Source organism: Chiloscyllium plagiosum, chromosome 3 (genome assembly GCF_004010195.1).
Source record: "Chiloscyllium plagiosum isolate BGI_BamShark_2017 chromosome 3, ASM401019v2, whole genome shotgun sequence".
NCBI classification, from domain to species: Eukaryota; Metazoa; Chordata; class Chondrichthyes; order Orectolobiformes; family Hemiscylliidae; genus Chiloscyllium; species Chiloscyllium plagiosum.
This window is the reverse complement of record NC_057712.1, coordinates 137,075,120-137,097,153: the sequence shown is the minus strand read 5'-3', so window position 1 is coordinate 137,097,153 and position 22,034 is coordinate 137,075,120. Positions and strand designations below refer to the sequence as shown.

Below are 22,034 nucleotides of genomic sequence, written 5' to 3'. Positions count from 1 at the left end.
AATGTGGCCTATCTACAGCTTTACACAGCTGCAACAATGACCTGCCAGTTTTTATACTCTGTGCCCTGACCGATGAAGGGAAGCATGCCATGTGCCTCATTCACCATCTTATTCACTTGTGTTGGCACTTTCAGGGAAGTGTGGACCTGTAAGTATCTCTATATTGATGTTACTAAGGTTCTGCCATTTACTGTATACCTCCCTTCTGCATTAGACTTTCCAAAATGTATCACTTTGCATTTTCTGAATTAAATTCTATCTGCCATTTCTCCACCCAAGTCTCCGGCCAATCAATATCCTGAAAAAAGTTTGAGACATGACCTTCCCCACACAAAGTCATGCTATCTTTCACTAATAAGTCCAAATTTTTCTAAATGTGAGTAAATCCTGTGCCTAAATATCTTATCCAATACAGTGTCCTGTAATTTCCCAGATTATCCCTGTTCCTTAAACAAAGGAACAACATTGACTATTCTCCAGTCCTCTAGGACCTTGCCAGTGACAAGGGGTTACAAAGGTTTCATTCAAGGCTCCAGCAATTTAATACTTCTTAAAATACCCAATACTTCTTTCTTGATATTACGATGCCCTAAAATATCAACAGCACCCTCCCAAAATATATTATCCATCTACCATGTCCTCCTTTATATGAATACTGAGGCTAAGTATTCATTAAAGATCTCATCCACTTCCTCCAGCTCCAGGCATAAATACCCTCCTTAGTCCTTGAGTGGATCTAACCTGTGTCTAGCAACCCACTTGTTCCAAATGTATAAAACACACTGGGATTTTCCTCAATCCTGTTCACCAAATTACACCAGCATCCAGTCACTCACACCGCCTTCTCCCAACACCCTTCGTGTCTGATTACTCAGCCAGTTTCTGATCCATCTTGCCAAGTTTCCCTCAGTTCTGTGTACTTTAATCCCCTCAGTCTCCCATGTGGGACTGTGTCAAAAGCTTTGGTAAAATCCAGATAAACGACATCAATTGAAATTCCCTCTCCACACTTGATCATGTTTTCAAAACATTCTAACAAATTTGTTAGACATGACCTCCCTCTGACAAAGCTATGCTGACTATCCCTAATTAACTAATGGCTTTCCAAGTGGGTATTAATTTGCTCCTTCAGAATTTTCTCCAATAATTTCCCTATCACTGATGTGAGACTCACTGGTGTGTAATTGGTTCACTGGTTCATCTCTACCAATCTGTTAAAAAGTAGAACCACATCAGCCATCCTCCAGACCTCTGGCACTTTCCCTGTGGCCTGAGAGGAATTAATAATGTGCACCAGAGCCCCTGCATCAGCTCCCACAGCAGCCTGAGATGCAATTCATCTGGGTCAGGGGTTTTGTCTGTTCTTGAGCCCAACTTGGGAAAGTTGAAATCTCCTAATATAATTCCCGGATGATTACTCTTACAGTATTAGTGTCCTTACCACTGGAACAGGTAGGACTTGAACCAGGTCTCCTAGACCAGAGCTGAGCAATATCATCTCTGAATAGGTTGATTAGAGTGTTACAAAATAGGACTAGAGTAGATAGATGCTCAATGACCAGTGCAGACATGATGAGTTGTAGGGCCTTTGTCCATGCTGTAAACATTCTGACTCTATGACAGCTCAGCTGAGATTATCTTTGTATTTCTGATCATTTGGGAGAGAAATGCAGGGGCCACTGTGACAAACAAGAACTTGGAGCAATTTCAGTACTGCTCTTGTTTTAATGCAACATCCAGTTGAGAATGACTGAATGGTTAATTTTAAAAATTCATTCATAGGATGTGGGCACCACTGGGTAATTAGTGCCGACCTAGTCAAAGGGCAGTTAAGAATCATATATACTGCTTGGAGTCACATGCACACCAGACCAGGTAATGATGGCAGATTTGCTTTCCTAAAGTATATTAGTTTTTCCTGACAATCAGTAATGGTTTCACAGTCATCATTAAAACTCTGGGATTCAGAGTCTATTGAATTCAAATTTAATGCTCTGCCTGGTGGGATTCCAACCTGTACGCCCAGAACATTCCCAGGGTTTCTGGATTAATACTCTAGTGATAACACTGGGTCATTACCTCCCCTAAAGTAAGGAACATCAGAGAAACAGTGAATTAAACTTTTATTTAAAACAAATTTCTCTGTACATCTGTTATATACAGAAACACAATATACATGAACTGTCCTATATCACACATGAAAACTAACAGCTACCATTAGAAGGCACTGACTGGACTCAGTAAAATGAAGTCATGCCCCCAGCTGCAGACCAGAAACCGACTGCACAGCACTGGCTGCAAGGCAAACTAAAGAGATCCTTTTGTTCTCAGAGACCCTCCTGTTGGTGATCCCACCCTCAACATCCAACCACAAAAGACTGTTCCAGCACAGGGTTAGATTCAGAGTAAAGCTCCCTCGACACTGTCCCCATTAAAAACTGAGGACAGGAATAGCACAGGGTTACAGTCAAAGTAAAGGTCCCTCTGTGCTATTGAGGATTCTGCTGTTACCAGAGAGCGTTACTTTGGTAGAATGCCACTTTGAGGAGTCTAGCTTTGCCAATTGATGCTGAATTAGAGGCTGTGAAAAACCCTCAATGAACAGATTCCACAATGCAATAGTCCAGCCTAAAGCTCTGGAGGAAGCAGGTGGGTGCATCGCACAAAGCTTCCAGGTATGATTTGATAGTCTGCTTTGCCTGGCAGCATAAAGTGATAAATCAGCAGATGGGTACGAGATACAGAGTGAGAGAATGTTGGACTGAGAGAGCAGGGGCAAGAATTCTTCCAGCAAGGAGACACGGTAAAGGGTGCTTTGATCTTTAATCGGGTTGGAGATACTGGGGATGCCTTGAAGCTGAGTCAGTGACACAGGTAACGTTGTGTTTGAATGGGACCAGCTATTGCTGCTGGAAGTCAGTCTTGGGTTCACTGACGTTGCCTTGTGAGATGATCCCAGGGAACCATGTTCTCCAGTACACACGCACTCAGCACTTCAGTTCATCTAGAACCTTTGTCACGTGACCAATCCCTTTTGTCACTCCTTCCCGGAAGAGCAGCTTGGCTCCCACTTTCAGGTATTCCGGATGTTTAATAAAACGGAAACGGACAACGGCTTTCTCCCCTGTTCTCAAATCCTCCTGAAACAAGCAACTCCAGTCAGATTTCAGTGAGGGGGGGAGGGTTGGGGTAGGAGCCGAATGCATAATCTTGCTAATGCATGGTGGCTGGAACTATCACTTACCTTGCCATGGATCAGCTCCACAATGGCAGTCTGCCGTACATTACCAACGTGCACCGTCACCTGGAATCCCTTACGGAACGTCTTTGCGTGGAAGAGCAGTACAATCTCGGATTCAAACAGTGAGCTGACAGTTGGGTGCATCTCGAGACTCACCATTACCATGCCCTGGGCCAGAGACAGAGTTAATTAAAATCCAAGAGTTTTGACCCAAACTGATCACTATTAACCCCAGCAGCGCGTGCAAAAGACAATTGATCCATTCTCCAGGACAGTGACTCCACTGGGCAGGCCGTGCTCTCTAGAACAGCCTGAATAGATGGAGTTTATATTAAGTCAGTGCAACCAGCTGCTTCCTGGAGGAAGATGTGGCCTTTCATGCCCCTCCACAACCTGTATTCTAACTTTCCAAACTGCGCTTTGCTTGTCAAGATAATGGGCCTAACTTTAAAATGAGGAGCGTAGAGGTGCCAGAGCCCCTGGACTGCCTGAGGAACAGACAGTAGGCCAGGCCAATGCTGAACTGGATACCCACCTTACGCAGAAGGGCTCTGTCGAAGTTGCCCAGGGCCAGAGTAGCAGCCTGTCCTGCTCTCAGCACTCGACAAGCAGAACGGTTTCGCTGGATACTGCACACTTTCAGAGGCAGGAACTTGCCGTTGTCTGTGGGGCCCACAACCAGCTGCTCCCCTTCTCTGCAAATGCCACTAGAAGTGAGAGAGACAGAGAGAGATAAAACCATAGCCTTGAGGAGCTGTCAGTCAAAACAACCAGGGTGAGGGATGATTTCAACTAACTCCTTACCCACCCGTTGAGGGATCCGAGGGCATGCAACTTGGCTTTCAAAGCTCCGATCTCTCACCAACCACCACAGCTCGGGGAGGGAGGGTCCAGATTCCCATCCCTGTGTGAGGGTGTTTTTCTGACACCAGCTGCCCCCCCCATCCCCGAAAAACCCAGCTTCAACATTAAGCTGCTGCCCACTTGTTCAAACTCCTCACTCCCACAACCAGAGGAAATCGTACCTCTGTATTCTCCTTGTTAAATGGATTAAATTGTTTACAATGACGAAAGCAATCTCCCATGCCCCAATCTTTTGAAGTCAGGCCATTACCAGCCCGGTCTGAGCCAGATACTCTCAAACCTTGCCCCTTTCACACCCCCAGCCTCACTGTGCTGAAACCTCGCGGCTCTTAAACTCAATCTCCCTGTTAATGAAAGCCAAAACACCATATGCTTTCTTAACAACCCTATCCACTTGGGTGGCAACTTTGAGAGATCAATGCACTCGAACACCAAGATCCCACTGTCCCTCCACACTGCCAAGCATCCTGTCTTTAATCCTATATTCAGCATTCAAGTTCGACCTTCCAAAATGCATCACGTCGCATTTATCCAGGTGAACTCCATCTGCTATTTCTCAGCCCAGCTCTGCATCCTGCCTATGTCGCGCTGCAGCCTGCAGTAGCCCTCGATACTATCGACGGCACCTCCAACCTTTGTGTCATCGGCAAATTTACTAACCCACCCCTCAACCTCCTCATCCAAGTCATTTATAAAAACTACAAAGAGCAGAGGCCCAAGAACAGAGCCCTGTGGGACCCCACTCAACACTGGCCTCCAGGCAGAATACTTTCCATCTACAACCACTCTCTGCCTTCTGTCAGCCAACCAATTCTGAATCCAGAGTCAAATCTCCCTGTATCCCATATCTCCTGACTTTATGAATAAGCCTACTATGGGGAACCTTATCAAATGCCTTGCTGAAGTACATATACACCACATTCACTGCTCAACCTTCCTCGACAACCCCTCAAAGAACTCAATAAGATTTGTGAGGCATGATCTGCCCCTCACAAAGCCATGCTAACTGCCTTTAATCACTCTAAGCTTTTCCAAATAGTCATCAATCCTATCCCTCAGAATTCTTTCCAAAACTTTGCTGACCACAGACATAAGACTGACTGGTCTGTAATTGCCAGGGATTTCCCTATTACTCCTTCCAATCCTCCAATACAAATCCTGTGGACAGTGAGGAAGCAAAGATCTTCGCCAGCGGCTTAACAATCTCTTGCTTCCTGGAGCAGCCTCGGATAAATCTGGTCTGGCTCTGGGGACTTATCAATCTTAATGTTTTCCAAAATTTCCAGCACATCAACTTCATCAATCTCGATCTGTTCAAGGCTGTTTCCCTGCTCCTCAAAGTTCTCATTTACAACGGGTCCCTTTCCTTCGGTGAAAACCAAAGTAAAAAAGGAAGCATTTAGGGCTTCCCCTGTCTGCTCAGACTCCACACCCAAGTTCCCTACGCTACCCCGATTGGCCCTACCTTCTCCCTGATCATTCTCTTACTCCTCACGTAAGAGTAAAATACCTTTGGGTTCTCCCTAATCCTTCCCGCCAAGCCTTTTTCGTGCCCCCTCCTGCCTCTCCTTAGTCCATTTTTAAACTCCTTTCTAGCAAGCCTGTAATCCTCTAAAGGTGTGCTACATCCTTGTTTCCTCCACCTTACGTAAGCTGCCTTCTTCCTTTTGATGAGAAGCTCCTCTGTTCTTGTCATCCAAGACTCCTTAATCTTACCCCTTCTTGCCTGTGGAAATTTATGCATCACTCGCAACAACTGCTCCTTAAACAGTTTCCACATGTCTGTTGTGCCCTGTGGACAGTTGCGCTCAAACTGTACTTCCCAACTCCTATCTATTAGCATCGTAATTTCCTTTTCTCCAATTAAATATCTTTCCTCGGTAACTGCTCCTTTCCCTCTCCAAGGCTATGGTAAATGTGAGGCAGTTGTGGTCACTGTCACCAAAGTGTTCTCCCACCGTGAGATCTGACACCTGTCCTGGCTCGTTGCCGAGCACCAAATCCAAAATGGCCTCTCCCCTCCTCAGTCTGTCTACATACTGAGTAAGGAAACCCTCCTGAACACACCTGACAGAAACGGCTCCATCCAAACCATCTGCACTAAGGAGGTTCCTGTCGATATTGGGAAAGTTGAAATCACCCATAACAACAACCCTGCTACATCTGCATTTTTCCCAAAATCTGCCTGCCTATGAGATCTTCAATCTCCCTACTGCTATTAGGGGGGTCTGTGGAAAACCCCCAATGAGGTGGCTGTGTCCTTGCTGTTCCTAACTTCCACGCATACTGACTCAGTAGATAAACCTTCAACAACCTTCGTTTCTGTAGCTGTGACTCACTCTCTGAATAGCAATGCTACACCCCCTCCTCTTTTTCTACCCTCCCTGCTCTTTTTCAAAGTTCTAAACCCTGGAACATCTAGCTACCATTCCTGCCCCTGTAAAACCCATGTATCAGTTATGGCCACAACAACATAGCCCCAAGTACTGATCCATGCTTGAAGTTCATCACTCTTATTTCTGACACTCCTTGCGTTAAAACAGACACACTTTAACCGATCCCTTTGTTTCATCGCGTGAGAAATCTTCCCAATAGATTCACTACATCCTGTCACTGCCCCATCTACAATTACCCCCTTCTCAGATAAGTAGCTCTGGTCCCACCCCCTTGCCAAACTAGTTTAAACCCTCCCGAACCACACGAGCAAATCTCCCACCCAGGACATTTATGCCCCTCCAGTTCAGGTACAACCCGTCCTTCATGTACAGGTCCCACCTTCCCCAGAAGGTATCCCAATGGTCTAGGTACCTGAAGCCCTCCCTCCTGCACCAGCCTCGCAGCCACATGTTAAGCTGCACTCGCTGCCAGTTCCACACCTCACTATCTCGTGGCAAACCTGAGAACACTACTCTACTCGTCCAACTCTTCAGCTTCCAACCTAGCTCTCTTTAGCCACTTTTCAGATACTCAATCCCTTTCGCCACTTTGTCATTGGTGCCAATATGTACCGTGAGTTCTGGCTGCTCACCCTACCCCTTCAGAATCTTGTCAACCTTATCAGCAACATCCCGGACCCTGGCACTGGGGAGGTGACATACCTTCCAGGAGTCCCATTCCTGACCACAAAATCTCCTGTCAATCCATCTAACTATAGAGTCCCCTACCACTAGCGCTTTTCTAGTCTCACCCCTTCCCTTCTGAGCCACAGTGCCAGGCTCAATGCTAGAAACCTGACAAGTATGGCTTTCCCCTGGTAGTCCCCACCAGCAATATCCAAAACGGTATACTTATTGCTGAGGGGAATGGCCACAAGGGATGCCTGCCTTATCTGTTGGTTCCCTTTCCTCCCCGACAGTAACCCAGCTGTCCTTATCCTGTGTCTGAGGAGTGACCACCTCCCTGTACATCCTCTCAACTTCCCCCTCAGCCTTCCGGATGATCCACAGTTCATCCAGCTCCAGTGGCTCTTTGAAAATTAAACAACTTCTACAAACACCATTTTCAGCGAGTTCTATCTTCAACCATATAGTCCCAGCTGTAGACAGCCTAAGCATCCCGTTCTTTCACAAACTCCAGCAATGGGCCCAGAAGAGACAGTTGGAAACAGTTGGGACATACTTACCTGTACAAGGTCCCACCAACAACTGTCCCCACATCAGGGACAGAGTAGATTTCATCAACCTGGAGGAGATATAGGAACAAGAGATCATAAACTTCACAATTGGCTAACGCTATCTGAAATGTTTCCAACCCATTCCCTTCCATACCAACAAACTACAGTGCTTGACAAGACAAAACAGAGGGAGATCAACTTTGGGAGCACCGCCCGAGCGTCAGCGCCGAAGGAGTGCCGCACCGTCCTAGTGTCAACGCCGAGGGAGCGTCGGCGCCGAGGGAGCGCCGCGCCGTCCGAGCGTCGGCGCCGAGGGAGCGCCGCGCCGTCCGAGCGTCAGTGTTGAGAGGGTGCTGAACTGATGGAGGGTCAGCACTAAGGGGCACATGTACATCCATTTTATTTTAAAGAATCCCCAGGTATTATTTGAAGGTGTCCAGTACCCTGGTCAATAACTATCCCATAACCGACATTCCTTAATGAAATAATGATTAAATGCCATTTGAGACAGCTGGATGTAAATTGTCTGTTTCCTGCATTACAGCTGTTGTTGTAAATGCAGGTTGTTTCTATTGCCTGGAGATACAGAGTCAGGTAATCTCCCTCGCAGATCCATTTACCTGAAACTCAGTCAGTTGCTGCATGAGCTCCTCCTGTTGCTTACTGTTGGTTAATGGCGGCAGCACATTGAGAAATACTTTCAGCATATCCAGGTTGATGCCACTCACACTCGACAGGGTAAAGATTGGAGTGATGCTAAACAGAACAAAAAAAAAAGAGATTAACGGAGAAGTAAAATACATCCATTCAGGTTAGATAGGCAGTGGCGGACAATCTCTGCAGCGTCTGTGCAGAGAGTAGCAAAGCAGCAAAAGAAACATGCAGGGAGCCAAGAACAACAATTGGGTCAATGATGGGGAGAAAGATGATGATGTTCGAGCTCAGAGTGTTAAATAACTACATGACTATTGCTTCCTCCTTGATTCTTTGCTGGGACACGGGCAGTACACACGATGCCGGCAGCAGCTGGCTTACCCAAAGTCTCTTAAACTGAATGGCTCACTTAGTCATTTCAGAAGGCAGTTCACAGGGAGTGGATCTGGAGTTTTTTTTAATAAGAGATGATCACCTCAAACATACAACCCAACATTAAACCTCAATTCCACCAGCTGTGCTGGGATTTGAACTAGTGACCTTAGACCTCTGCATTTCTATTCAATGGCATTACTCACGACACCACAGCCTCTCATACAGCAAACACCAGTGATGCAGCTATAGTGGAACACTGTTCCACATCGTCAGGCTGATGCCATTGCCAAGGTATGTCCTGTACATAAAAAGCAGGACAAATCCAACCCAGCCAATTACCGCCCCATCAGTCTCCCCTCAATCCTCAGTAAAGTTTTGGAAGGGGTCAGTAACAGCACTATCAAGCATCACCCGCTCAGCAATAATCTGCTCAGTGACACCAGTTTGGGTTCCCCCAGGGTCACTCAGCTCCTGACCTCATTCCAGCCTTGGGTCAAACATGGACAAAAGAGCTGGATTCCAGAGGGGAGGGGAGAGGCTGCATTCGACAGAGTGGAGCAAAGGGGACTGCTTGATCGACACCGCATCCACTCCCTCTACCACTGATGCTCAGTAGCAGCACTGCATACTATCTACAAGATGCACTGCAGGAATTCACTGAAGATTCTTAGCCAGCATCTTCCAAACCCATGACCACTTCCTCCTAAAAGGACAAGAGCTGCAGATATATAGGAACACTACCCCTGTAAGTTCCCCTCCAAGCCACTCACCATTCTGACACGGAAATATATCACTGCTCCTTCAGTGTCCCCTCCTAGGTGAAAATTGTGCAATTCCCTTAAGAGCATTGCAGGTCAACCCACAGCATATGGATTTCAATGGTTCAAGACGACAACTCACCACCACCTTCCCAAGGGCAACTAAAGGACGGGAGATAAATGCTGGGACCAGCCGGCGACACCCAAGTCACTGAATGAAAAACATTTTTCGAGAAAAGGTTGAAGGAGTTGGGCCTTTATCAACGGGAGCCTAGAAGAACATGATGATCTTATTAAACACGTGTCCCTGCGGGAGACGTGACAGGGTGGATATGGAAAGGATGTTTTCCCTCGTGAATGGAACTGAAATGAGGGACAGAGTTTTAAAATAAGAGGTGCCCCATTTAATATGGAAATTAGGAAGCTGTCTGCCTCTTTCTTCAAATGGTCATCCAAGCACCTTTCAAAGGCTATGAGGTTTCCTGGCTCAACTCCCCTCCCAGGTAGTGCATTCCAGACCCCCACCACCTTCTGGGCGAAAATCATTTCCCTCAAAATCCCTTTCACCCCTCCAAACCTCACTTAAAATTATTCCTCTTCGTTACTGACCCTTCGACTAAGGGAAACAGCTGCTCTCTCCCCACCCAGTCCATGCCCCTCGTTATCTTACACACCTCGATCAGTCCCCCCTCAGCCTTCTCTGCTCTAAAGAAACCAGCCTGAGCTTATCCAGCCTCTCTTCATCACTGAGATACTCCATTCCAGGGAGTATCCTGGTGGATCTCCCTCTGCACCCTCTCCAGTGTAATCCCATCCTTCCTATAGAGTGGGGACCAGAACCGCACACAGTACTCCAGCTGTGGCCCTAACCAGAGGGCTGTCCAACATCACCTCCCTGCTCTCTCAACTTCTGCAATGACTGATAAATGCAATTGTCCCATATTCCTTCTAAACTCCCCTATTAACCTGTCCCCCATCTTCAGGGGCCTGTGGACAGACACCCCAAGTTCCTCTCAGCTTGCTCTTGTGCTACTACTCACGGAGTATTCCCTTGGCTTGTTCCTTTTTCCAAAGTGCATCAGGGTTAAACTCCATGTGCCACTAATTTGCCCAATTGATTCATATCTTCCTGTAACCTAAGACCGTCTTCCTCATTGTCAACCACCTGGCCAATCCTCATATCATCTCCTATTATCGTATCCCCTACATTCTTATCCGTGTTGTTTATGAATATCATGAACAGTAAGGGACCCAGCATGGATCCCTGTGGGCCGCCACTGCACACGGGCTCCAGGCACACAAACAGTCTTCTTCCACTATCCTCTGTCTCCTGTCTCTAAGCTAATTCCAGATGCAACATGCCAAGATACCCTGAACACCATCAGCTTTTACCTTCTGTATCAGTTTCCCCTGTAGGACCTTGTCAAAGGCCGCACTGAAATCCATATCAACTGCACGATCCTCATCTACACAGTTGGTCACCACCTTGAAAAATTCAATCAAATTTGTTAGGCATGCCCTCCCTCTGACAAAGCTGTGCTGACTATCCCTGAGAAAACTTTGCCACTCCATTGGCTTTAATTCAGAATTTTCTCCACTAGTTTCCCCACCTGTTTTGCTGTAGATTTACACAGAGGTCACTGTTCCCAGTCTACTTTGGTCAGATTTTGCTGTATCTTGCACACCATCTTCTTCCTTTTCAGTAACAAATTTAAACTGTATGGTGTTGTGGTCACTATCACCAAAGTGCTCTCCCACTGTCACCTCGAACACCTGTCTAACTCTGAACGGTGGAGCAGGGACTGGGTAGCTGATTGCTGTCCTTCCTCTGTATGTTTGTAAAACCTGGTCTCAATCTTGGTGAGCATGATGACTACCATTGATTGTTTGAAAAACACATCTGCTTAACTACCCTCTGAAATGGCTAAGTGAATCACTCCGTTCAGGAGGTGATCAGGAATGAATGCGAGACTTACCAGTGATCTCCATGCCATAAGAAAAGATAAACAAATGAAAGCTCACGTTACTGGACCAAAGCAGGAACTGAGAGGGGAGGGGAGAGCGCGGCAGAGAGCAGCGGCAAGAGCCCGAGCGAGGCTGGTGATGGTGAAGCTGAATGTGTACTTTGCTGACTGAGAACCCTAGTGCTGTCCTGGTGCATTTCCGAACCAGTCCTTACCTGGGAGACTGTGCAAACTGCTGAGCGGCAGTTACTGCATCATCACTGCTTGACACGAGCAGGGGAACTTTGTTACATCCTGGCTGCTTCAGGACCAGTTCCAACTGTTTGACGGTGCGATCAATGGTAGCCTTTGTGCACAAGTCGACCTTACTGATAACAATGAAGAAGGGCACTTTGAGAGCCATGGCCAAGCCCAGGTGCTCACGTGTAGTGCCAGCTGCAGACATAAGACAACAGTGAGGGACAAAGAGTCAGTGGTGTTAAAACAGCAGCATGTGACCAGATCAGAGTGAGCCAGCAAGGGTCCCTGATCCATCAATGAAGTTCCAGAAACTGGGAACACAAGGGGAAATACCTCAGCAGTCACCCAGCTGCAATGAGTTGCACCATGTCAAAGCACTGAGCCCCTGTGAGCACTCAAACCAGACTGACCAGAGCCCAGTTCTCCAGGGCATCAGCTGGCCAGTCCTGGCAAATGGGACAGAATGTGACACTGGAACAGGAATAGGCCATTGTGCTCAAACCTGTTTCAACTCAATCTTCCACTTCAGCACCATTCTCCGGCCCCACCCTGTCTCCCTTCATGTTTTTAACATGCAGAATGCTATTGCTCTTTGTGTTAAACATACTCAGTAACTTGGTCTCTGCTGCCTCTGGTTCACCACCCTCTGAGGGAAGAAATTCCACTTAAACGATATGCCCCTTACCCTGAACCCCCTTGTTTCAATCCCCTACCTACCAGGGTGGTATACACTGCCTGTCTACCCTGTCGAGCCCTGCTTTAAGTTTCAATGAGATCACCAGTCATTCTTCAAAACCCAAGAATGCGGATCCAGTCTCCTGACTGAACAGTGCTACGAGCCTGGCAGGAACATTCTGGCAGGGCTGTACTGAGAACAGTTGGCCACTCAAATTGACCTAACCCTATAGGTCAGTTCCTGAATGGACAGGAAGTCATTTCTCTTTCTTTTAGGGAGGAGAGAGAATGCGTGAGCAATAAGGATAGAGAGGAGAAAGGGCTGTTGCATTGCATTTGGGACTCCACGAACACTGAACACAACTCTACAGTTCAGTGATGAACCATTTTCCACGTGAGGGGTTTGCTTGCAACAAGGAATTCCAGCATCAGTCTGAACGGTGAGACTGATAGACCTCAGCACAGTTGCTCTGAACTACTGGCTCCCACTCAGGATTCATCCCTTGCCAACTTTCCCCACATCATCACAATGGAAGAGCTGATTTAGCCTGAGCCTACTCTCCAACATTCAAGAATGGTCACCTGATAACAGAGCTCAATGGATAGTGATCAGGAGCACTGACTGATCTTATTCAGTGGCCCTGTACCACACACCCATTCCCAGCATCCTATTATCATACCATCTCCCCAGAGAACATACCTATGCCAGTGTTGGCACTGACAACAAGCATGGCAAAGTCAGGGCAGTAGCTTGTGAGGCCGAAGATTGTGGTTTTTAGGTACTTGTGGTGCCCTGCCAGGTCAATAAAGGTGATCATTTTCGAGGCACTTTCACAGATGACCTCTGCTGTCCGGGAATCACTGTAATTCACCACCTACACAGTGAGACACAAGCAGCACAATATAGAAACATGACTCCTGAGAACAAATACTGACAATGTAATGAGTGGCGAGCTGACAGGACCCAGTGTGATCCAGTAACTGGTCATGAGTGGATCTTAAACAGCAAACCACTAATCATTCTCCTGGGAGCACAGTGCCAGTGCCATTCAATATCAGAGTTCAAAGATCAACAGCACCACCAGCAGCTCAGAGGCAGTCCCATCTCAGGCCATCCAGCTCTTTGAACCAGTGTTACCCTCTCAGGGAGGGAGGAATGGACGGGCGGCTGCACGCTTCCCACATTGTGGGGACGTCGCTGGACAGACTGCCTGGGGACATGGGGTCCCCAGCAGTTGAGATGAATTGAATTTCAATTCACAAACCTGCTCTCAGTAATGGTGACTCAAATATAACATTCATTGATCACTGGGAATATTCTTCAGGGAAGGAAATCTTCCATAGTCAGTCTGGCCTACATGCACTCCAAACCCAAGTGACAACACTCAGTTCAAGGGCAATTAGGAATGGGTAAATGCTGACTTCGCCCAAACCCCAAAGGGAAGAGAAGGCAGCCAGAAACACCCGGGAATACTCTTTACTGCTCACGAAGCCTAGGGAAGGGGGTCAGGCTCTGTCATGTACATCACACTGTGAGCACCAAGTGAGTGAACTTTCATGGTTAATGTAGCTGACATTTCACTGTCATCTCCAATTTTCTTGGCAGTGGAGGGGGAGCTATCTTCCTAAACCATTGCAGTCCAAGTGCACAGCTGTACTGCAATAACACCAGGCCTAGAAACCTTCACAAAGTAAAAGAGAAGATCCGAAACACTGGTCGAGGCCTGCTGCTTCCTCAGTGAGCCCCAGCAGCTCAGTATAACACAGGCTGAGTCCCAGGCCTACCTCGCCCTTGCTGTTGAATCCCAGGATCTCGAAGCTGATGCTGGATGTTCGGCCGGACTGGATCTCATGCAGATGTCTGAACAGGTTCAGGCGTGCTCGCCCACGGCCATTATCCAGCTCGCCTTGTGTCAGCACACCTAGCAGGGTTGACTTCCCTGAGTCCACATTGCCCAGAACTGCCACCCGCAGGTCAAGAAACTGCAATGGAATCCAAGAGTGAACATTACAGTCACCTCAAGAAGAGATGCTCAGAAAGCAGGGATATCCTTTCAAATATCTCCTTACTCAAACTTCAGTCACAGAGGACATTGCTGCACAAAATTATTTTTTAATACTCCAAATTACAGACAACACTACAGCATTTTAAATCTTGGGTTTTTTTGCTGATCAATGCCCTTGCAAATATTCCCAGCCTGAAGGTGACACTGAGCCGTGTCCCATCCTGGGAGACAGTCCTGCTGCTTCTCTCTGATCCTGTATCTGCAATGCCCCTGGAGTAGCCGAGCCCTTTGCTGGTTGATGTTGACTTAGAGCCCTCCTGACCTCTGGAATGATGAGGGTACAGCTCTCTCAGTTAACAGCTGTGAGGCTAGTCTGCATTTTGAACATAATGTCATGCCAGCACAAACAGCCTGAATGTAGGACTTTTACAGAGAGAGGGTGATAGGACAGTCACTCATCACTTATTCATTCAATTTTAGAAAAAAAGAAGTGCACTCGATTCTATCGAAATGTGGAGCAAGGGGGTTGACAGTGTGGCTAATTATGTTCCCCTTTATGGGAAAGTCTGGAACTGGGAAGAGCTGGGGAATGATGGAGTGAATTTGACAGTAACTTCCTGGAGGGGTGTTAAACCATTGATTTGGGCCTGTAGAGCAGTGAATGCTGGGTGACTGACTTCGATGAGAAGCTTTAACAGTCAGCTGGTGGGGCAGGAAACGAAGTTCAGGCCACAACCTCGAAGAGTCGAGGAGTAAGCTTGAGGGGCTGAATAGCTTCTTCATGCTCCTAATTCTCATCACCTCACCAAGTGAGCATTGATCTCCCCAGACTGTTGGCAAGACACTGCCGCCTAGCTGGATGTCTGCTTTAGCTGCTGTTTGTTGGTAGGGCTGCAAGGTACCGAGGAGGATGGGGGTGTGGGGAGTGGCGGTCTGTCAGCTCAGGGGCGTACCTGCTGATCATCGGGAACTTTCCGGATCAAAACCTCAGCTATCCGCCTCGGGGAGTCCATGTCATATTCCACATTACGCTCTCGGAGGATTGTGATATCTGCTCCAACCCTGCACACAACAAGCAACAACTTAGATACAAGGTGAACTAGAGCAACCATCAATCTAACACACATTACTTCCACAGAGAACTGAAAACAGACCAAACTGGATGGCAGGCTATGTTAGGAGGAGACTGCAAGAGGATGTGCACAAGATTGAGAATGGGTTCAGACATTGAAGATGGGGGGATGAAACAAAGAAGCGGCAGAGAAAGCGAAAAGATAAAATATTTCCAAACTAGTGAGGGGCTGGGAAGTGCAGGTGTCTAGTGACTGGGTGGATCTTGCCTAGAATGTGGTGGAACAAACAGAGGGGGGGAGAGTGGAAGGGGAGAGCGGGGGACGGGTGGAAGGGGAGAGCGGGGGACGGGTGGAAGGGGAGAGCGGGGGACGGGTGGAAGGGGAGAGCGGGGGACGGGTGGAAGGGGAGAGCGGGGGACGGGTGGAAGGGGAGAGCGGGGGACGGGTGGAAGGGGAGAGCGGGGGACGGGTGGAAGGGGAGAGCGGGGGACGGGTGGAAGGGGAGAGCGGGGGACGGGTGGAAGGGGAGAGCGGGGGACGGGTGGAAGGGGAGAGCGGGGGACGGGTGGAAGGGGAGAGCGGGGGACGGGTGGAAGGGGAGAGCGGGGGACGGGTGGAAGGGGAGAGCGGGGGACGGGTGGAAGGGGAGAGCGGGGGACGGGTGGAAGGGGAGAGCGGGGGACGGGTGGAAGGGGAGAGCGGGGGACGGGTGGAAGGGGAGAGCGGGGGACGGGTGGAAGGGGAGAGCGGGGGACGGGTGGAAGGGGAGAGCGGGGGACGGGTGGAAGGGGAGAGCGGGGGACGGGTGGAAGGGGAGAGCGGGGGACGGGTGGAAGGGGAGAGCGGGGGACGGGTGGAAGGGGAGAGCGGGGGACGGGTGGAAGGGGAGAGCGGGGGACGGGTGGAAGGGGAGAGCGGGTAAGTGGAAGTTGGTGGTGACCGCTGCTTCTCTCTGTGTCTGTGAGCACTGGAACCACAGCCAGTGAATGTGTGCTCATGGCTGAGTCTGGGAAACAATTCATCAACAAGGAAGTCCCGGGTTAGGGGACAGGCAGCTGGGGCCACATTCTGATCAGTCATCAGCTATATCAATTGGGTGCAGCACACTTGAGGGACAACCCTCTCCTGCCCCTTGCTCCTCTTGTTGCTATGCTGATTCAGTGGAACTGAGCCTGAGTTGTTTCCGCTCACATTCACCCATTACGATTGAGACACCACTTACTTTTCAGCCATTCTGCGGAGCGTTTTCAGAGAGGCTCGCAGCTCTTCCTCAGACAGGCCAACCAGGAGACCATTGTCCTCAACCCCGATCTGATAGACAGCTTCTCCCCGACCCTCCTGCAATCGCCACTTCATCTGGGTGACCAAGTGCTCAAAGCGATACTGGGAAGGATTCACCAACTTCAGCTGGAACAAAAGAGAAGAAACTGACAACACCGATACAGTGAGATACCTGGCAGGAACAGTATCAACAGTTCAGTAACATCAGGAACTCTCCTGCTCTGTTCAGCATATTCAGACAAAACAACTAGACTAATGTATTGCAGGCTAACCGATATCAGCCGAAACAGACATGATCTAAAACCCATCAGCACAGTCGTCCAACTATGTAAACAGGTTCACACCCTCTTCACCAGCCTGTACAATGATAACCCTTTCCCTAATACATACCCACACGTCAGAGCAACTCACCTCAATCTGAAGGTCAACATTCAACCCACAAACTCCACCAACAGTCCAGATAGCCTGAATTTGCTGTTGGTTATTTCAGGGATCTTTCAGAGCAGAAACCAGCAGTTACCTTCGCCCAGATAACAGTCAGCTTTCCCAAGCTCAGCCTCTGCCCACAACAGCTACTTCACGACTGCTCTCTAAAATGACATGCTAACTGTTGAGACACTCAGATTTTCACTCGGCTCAAAAAGCTCACTGTCTCTTTTTCTCTTTCTCTCTACAGAAGCTGCCAGACTTGCCAAGTTTCTCCAGCAATTTCAGATTTTATTTGTTTCAGATCTGCATTAACTTTCCTTTAGAAAGGGAAATAGACCTCATGCAATAGAATTGAAAGGGAGAAGCTGGAATCAGCTGTAACGGGATTACCACAGGGTAAAGGGAACTACAAAGACAAGAGGGAACGTTGACCAGCATTAATTGGAAGGGGAGTCTAGCAGGGAAGACAATGGGGCAGCAATGGCAGGGGTTTCAGGAGGTGTTTCAGGAGGAAGAGCAGAAGTGCATCCCAAGAAGAAACCTACTAATGGGGTGAGGAAGCAACCGTGGCCGACAAGGGAAGTCAGGGACAATATCAATGAGGACTTCAATATGTAGGTGGACTGGGAAAAATCAGGTTGGAAGCAAATCCCAAGTTTTTTTTCCAAAGCAGCTTCTGATTGAGCTCACTAAGGAGCAGGCATTTCTGGATTTGATGATATGCAATGAGGCAGATTTGATTAGGTAGCTTAAGGTAAAGGATACCCAAGGGGATAGTGACGGTAATCTGATAGAATTCTCCCTGATGTTTGAGAGAGAGAAGCTGCAATCAGAGTAAAGGTAGCTACAAAAACATAAAGGAGGAGCTGCCCACCGTTAGTTGAAAGGGGAACCTTGACGGTAAAGCAGTGGAACAGAAATGCCAGGAATGTCTAGGGATAATTCGGGAGGCACAGCAGAAATTCATCAAGGAAGAAAAAGACATATTAAGGGAAGAACAAGGTAAATGAGTCTGGCAAAGGAAGTCATGGACAGTATAAAAGCCAAATAAAAGGCATACAATGTGGTGAAGAATAGTGGGAAGCCAGAGGAGTGGGAAACCGTTAAAAACCAGAAGGTAATTGAGAAAGCAATAAAGGAAAGACAAGTTGAAATATGAGTGACCAGTGGTATAAAAGTAGATTGCAGGAGATGTTTTTAGATATATAAAAGGTAAGAGAGAGGCAAGAGTGGACCTTCAATCACTGGAAAAATTAAGTTGGAGAAGTAGTAATGGGGAACAAAGAAATTGCAGAGGAACTGAATATTACTAGACATCAGTCTTCACAATGGAAGCCACCAGCAGCATACCAGAACTTCAAGACAGTCAGGGCAGAGATGGGTGCAGTGGCCATCATTAAGGGGGTGGTGCTGGGGAAACGGAAAGGTCTGAAGGTGGATAAATCCCAAACCAGATGGGCAACACCCCAGAGCTTTGAAGGAGATAGCTGAAGAAATAACAGAGATTTTGTGGGATCTTTCAGGATTCACTGGAGTCAGGAGGGTCCCAGAGGAACTGGAAAATGGTTAATGTATTGCCCCTTTTAAAGAGAGGGAAAGGCAGAAGACAAGAAACTGATGGTCAGTTGGTCTGACCTTGGTCGTGGGGAAGATTTTAGTGTTCATTATTAAGGATGTGATTACAGAGTATTTGGAAGTGCAGAGTAACATAAGTCAGAGTCAGCGTGCCTTTGTTAAGGGGAGGTCACACTCAACAAATCTGCTTGAGGTAATGAGCAAGTTAGACAAAGGAGAGCTAGTGGGGGTGATCGGTTTGGATTTCCAGAATGCCTTTGACGAGGTACCACAAGGCTGCAAAATAAACTGAAGAGCCCATGGTGTTAGCAGCAAGGTACTGCTTTGGATAGAGGATTGGCTGACTGGCAGAAGGTAGAGAGTAGGCATAGAAAGGTATTTTTCAGGATGGCAGCTGGTGACTAATGGAATTCCATGGGGTCAGTGTTGGGACTACAACTATTCACATTATACATTAACAATTTGGACATGGGAACTGGCGACATTGATGCTAAGTTTTCAGATGACACAAAGCTAGGTGGGGAGTAAGTAGTACTGAGGAAGCGGGGAGGCTGCAGAAGCACTTGGGACAGGCTAGGAATGTGGGCAAAGAAGTGACAGATGGGATACAATGTTGGAAAGTGAGAGTCTTGTGTACTGTGGTAGGAATAAAAACAAAGTGTAGCCTATTTTCTAAATGGGAAAAAGCTTCGGAAATCTCAGTTCAGGAGTCTCTAAGGTTGATAATGCAGGTTCAATTGGTAGTTGGTAGCTAGTGTTCATTTCCACAGGATTGGAACACAAGAGCAGAAGTTGAGGAAGGTTACTGGACCCAAAACATTCTCTGATTTTTCTTCAGATGCTGCCAGACCTGCTGAGATTTTCCAGCAACGTCTGTTTTTGTTCTATAGCATCTACAGCATTACTTTGTACTTGGAGTGGAGAAAGATGAGGGATGATGATTACAGAGTACTGAGATGGCTGGAGAAGATGTCTCCACCAACTGCACAGATTAAGACCTGAGGGCACAGCCTCAGAGTGAAGGGACAAACAACTCTTTCAAACTGAGATGAGGAGTTCCTTCAGCTTGTGAGTGGTGAATCTGTGGACCTCAATGCCATAGAGGGGTGTGGAGACAAAAAAACAATTGCAGTTGCTGGAAGCCAAGGTAGACAAGCAAGAGGCTGGAAGAACACAACAAGCCAGGCAGCATCAGGAAGGAAGAGAAGTCGATGTTTTGGGTGCAACCCTTCAGGATTGGGGCCCCAGTACTGAAGGGTTACACCCAAAACGTCGTCTTCTCCACCTCCTGATGCTGCCTGGCTTGTTGTGTTCTTCCAGCCTCCTGCTTGTCTACCTCTGCAGAGGGCTGCGGAGGCCAAGTCATTTGAGTGTTTTTAAGGCAGAGGTTCTTGCAGCATCTGTGGAGAAAGCAGAATAATTGCTTCAGATCCAGTGATCCTCCTTCAGAATTGAAGTGTTACTGGACCCAAAACATGAACTCTGATTTCTCTCTCAGCGCTGCTGAGCTTGCCCAGCAATTTAGAGTCATTAAAAAAAAATTTGTTTTTGTTTCTGATTTCCACCATCGACAGTTCTTTCATTTTGCCAAATAAACAGGTTCTTGATTAATAAGGAGATCAAGGGTTACAGAGAGAATGGTGGAGCAGACCCGATGGGCTGAATGGTCTAATTTTGCTCCTCTATCTTATGGTCTTTATGCTTCAACAAACTCACAGTAAACACGACAAAGCTGCTGTGCTCACCTTGTATTCGATGTTTCCCTCTTCAGCCTGAAATTGAAAAGATATGGTTACTTCATATGTACTAAGACCTGGATTCCAGATAAGCCAGTGATTAAACATCCCCGACCAATCGCTCCACGGTGATATGTTTCTTAATTTGCTCCCAGGATGTGGGTTCTCTGGCTAGGCCAACATTTATTATCAATCCCAAACTGCACTGGTGATAGGCTGATTTTTGCAAAAAACAAAGATCAACTCGAAAAGCTTCTGATACATCATAGACTCTTAGTACCGAAGAGACACTTCGGCCCATTTGGTCTGAACGACTAAAAATATATTACCTGTCTACACCGATCCCACTTTCCCACACTATGCCCATCGTCTTGAATGTTATGACATATTAGTAGCCAGCCAAATTCTTTTTAAAGGTTTCCTACCTCAACTCCCCTCCGAGACAGTGCATTCCAGACCCTACCACTTTCTGGGTGAAAAAGCATTTTCCTCAAATCCCCTCTAAAGCTCTTGCCTCTCACTGTAAATTATACCCCCGTGTTAATGACTCGCCACCTAGGGGGAACAACCACTTTCTTACCACTTATCCATACTCCTCAGTCTTGCACAACTCTGTCAGGTCACCCCTCAACCTTCTCTGGTTGAAAGGAAACAACCTGAATTTATCCAACCTCTCATTGCTGACAAGCTCCATTCCAGGCAGCATCCTAGTGAATCTCCATTGCGCCCCAACCAGTGCAATCACATCATTCCTATTGTGCAGAGACCAGAACTGTGCACAGTACTCCAGCTGTGGGCTCACCAAAGTCCTGTACAGATCCAACATCGCCTCTCCAATCTCATAACTTATGTCTCAACTGATAAAGGTAAATGTCCCACATTCCTTGAGTATCCGACTAATCTCCTATTAACATTTGTTCAACAGAAAAGCTCAGAGCTTGCTGTTTCATTTGGCATGCTGCTCTGCAGGAACCTTTCAGATTCCATTCATAACTGCTACTGTACCTGACACATAGTATGTTTAAATTCTTATATTCAGCAAAACAACTGAATCAACTCTTATAGACAATAAAATTTATAGACAACAAAATTCGTTTACTGAACACAATTAATATTAGAACATTATAGTAAAAATTCAAGAAAATAAACACTACAAACTATCTTGCGCTTTAACTTAACTATGTATGATTGTAAACCTCCACACGAGAGCTTGGCCACGCTCCAATGGTCTTGAAGGTAGACAATAGGTGCAGGAGTAGGCCATTCTACCCTTCGAGCCTGCACCACCATTCAATATGATCATGGCTCATCATCCTTAATCAGTATCTTGTTCCTGCCTTATCTCCATAACCCTTTATTCCACTATCCTTGAGAGCTCTATCCAACTCTTTCTTAAACAAATCCAGAGACTGGGCCTCCACTGCCCTCTGGGGCAGCACATTCCACACAGCCACCACTCTCTGGGTGAAGAAGTTTCTCCTCATCTCTGTCCTAAATGGTCTACCCCGTATTTTTAAGCTGTGTCCTCTGGTTCGGCACTCACCCATCAG

At 47.4% G+C, this 22,034-nt stretch overlaps 1 protein-coding gene across 1 annotated transcript in view; it reads right to left on the bottom strand.

Annotated features, from left to right (window-relative positions):
- Positions 1–2,106: 2,106 nt before the first annotated feature.
- The window catches only part of gtpbp2b (GTP binding protein 2b), a 32,865-nt gene continuing 12,937 nt past the window's right edge, over positions 2,107–22,034 (bottom strand). The window contains exons 2-12 of the mRNA XM_043687418.1: positions 20,494–20,520; positions 16,686–16,870; positions 15,344–15,452; positions 14,170–14,367; positions 13,085–13,259; positions 11,685–11,904; positions 8,339–8,474; positions 7,728–7,786; positions 3,777–3,948; positions 3,245–3,409; positions 2,107–3,140 (exon numbers count right to left, since the gene is read on the bottom strand). Coding sequence (XP_043543353.1) covers positions 2,988–3,140; positions 3,245–3,409; positions 3,777–3,948; positions 7,728–7,786; positions 8,339–8,474; positions 11,685–11,904; positions 13,085–13,259; positions 14,170–14,367; positions 15,344–15,452; positions 16,686–16,870; positions 20,494–20,520 — 1,599 coding nt within the window. The 3' untranslated portion in view covers positions 2,107–2,987. The remainder of the gene's footprint in view (positions 3,141–3,244; positions 3,410–3,776; positions 3,949–7,727; positions 7,787–8,338; positions 8,475–11,684; positions 11,905–13,084; positions 13,260–14,169; positions 14,368–15,343; positions 15,453–16,685; positions 16,871–20,493; positions 20,521–22,034) is intronic.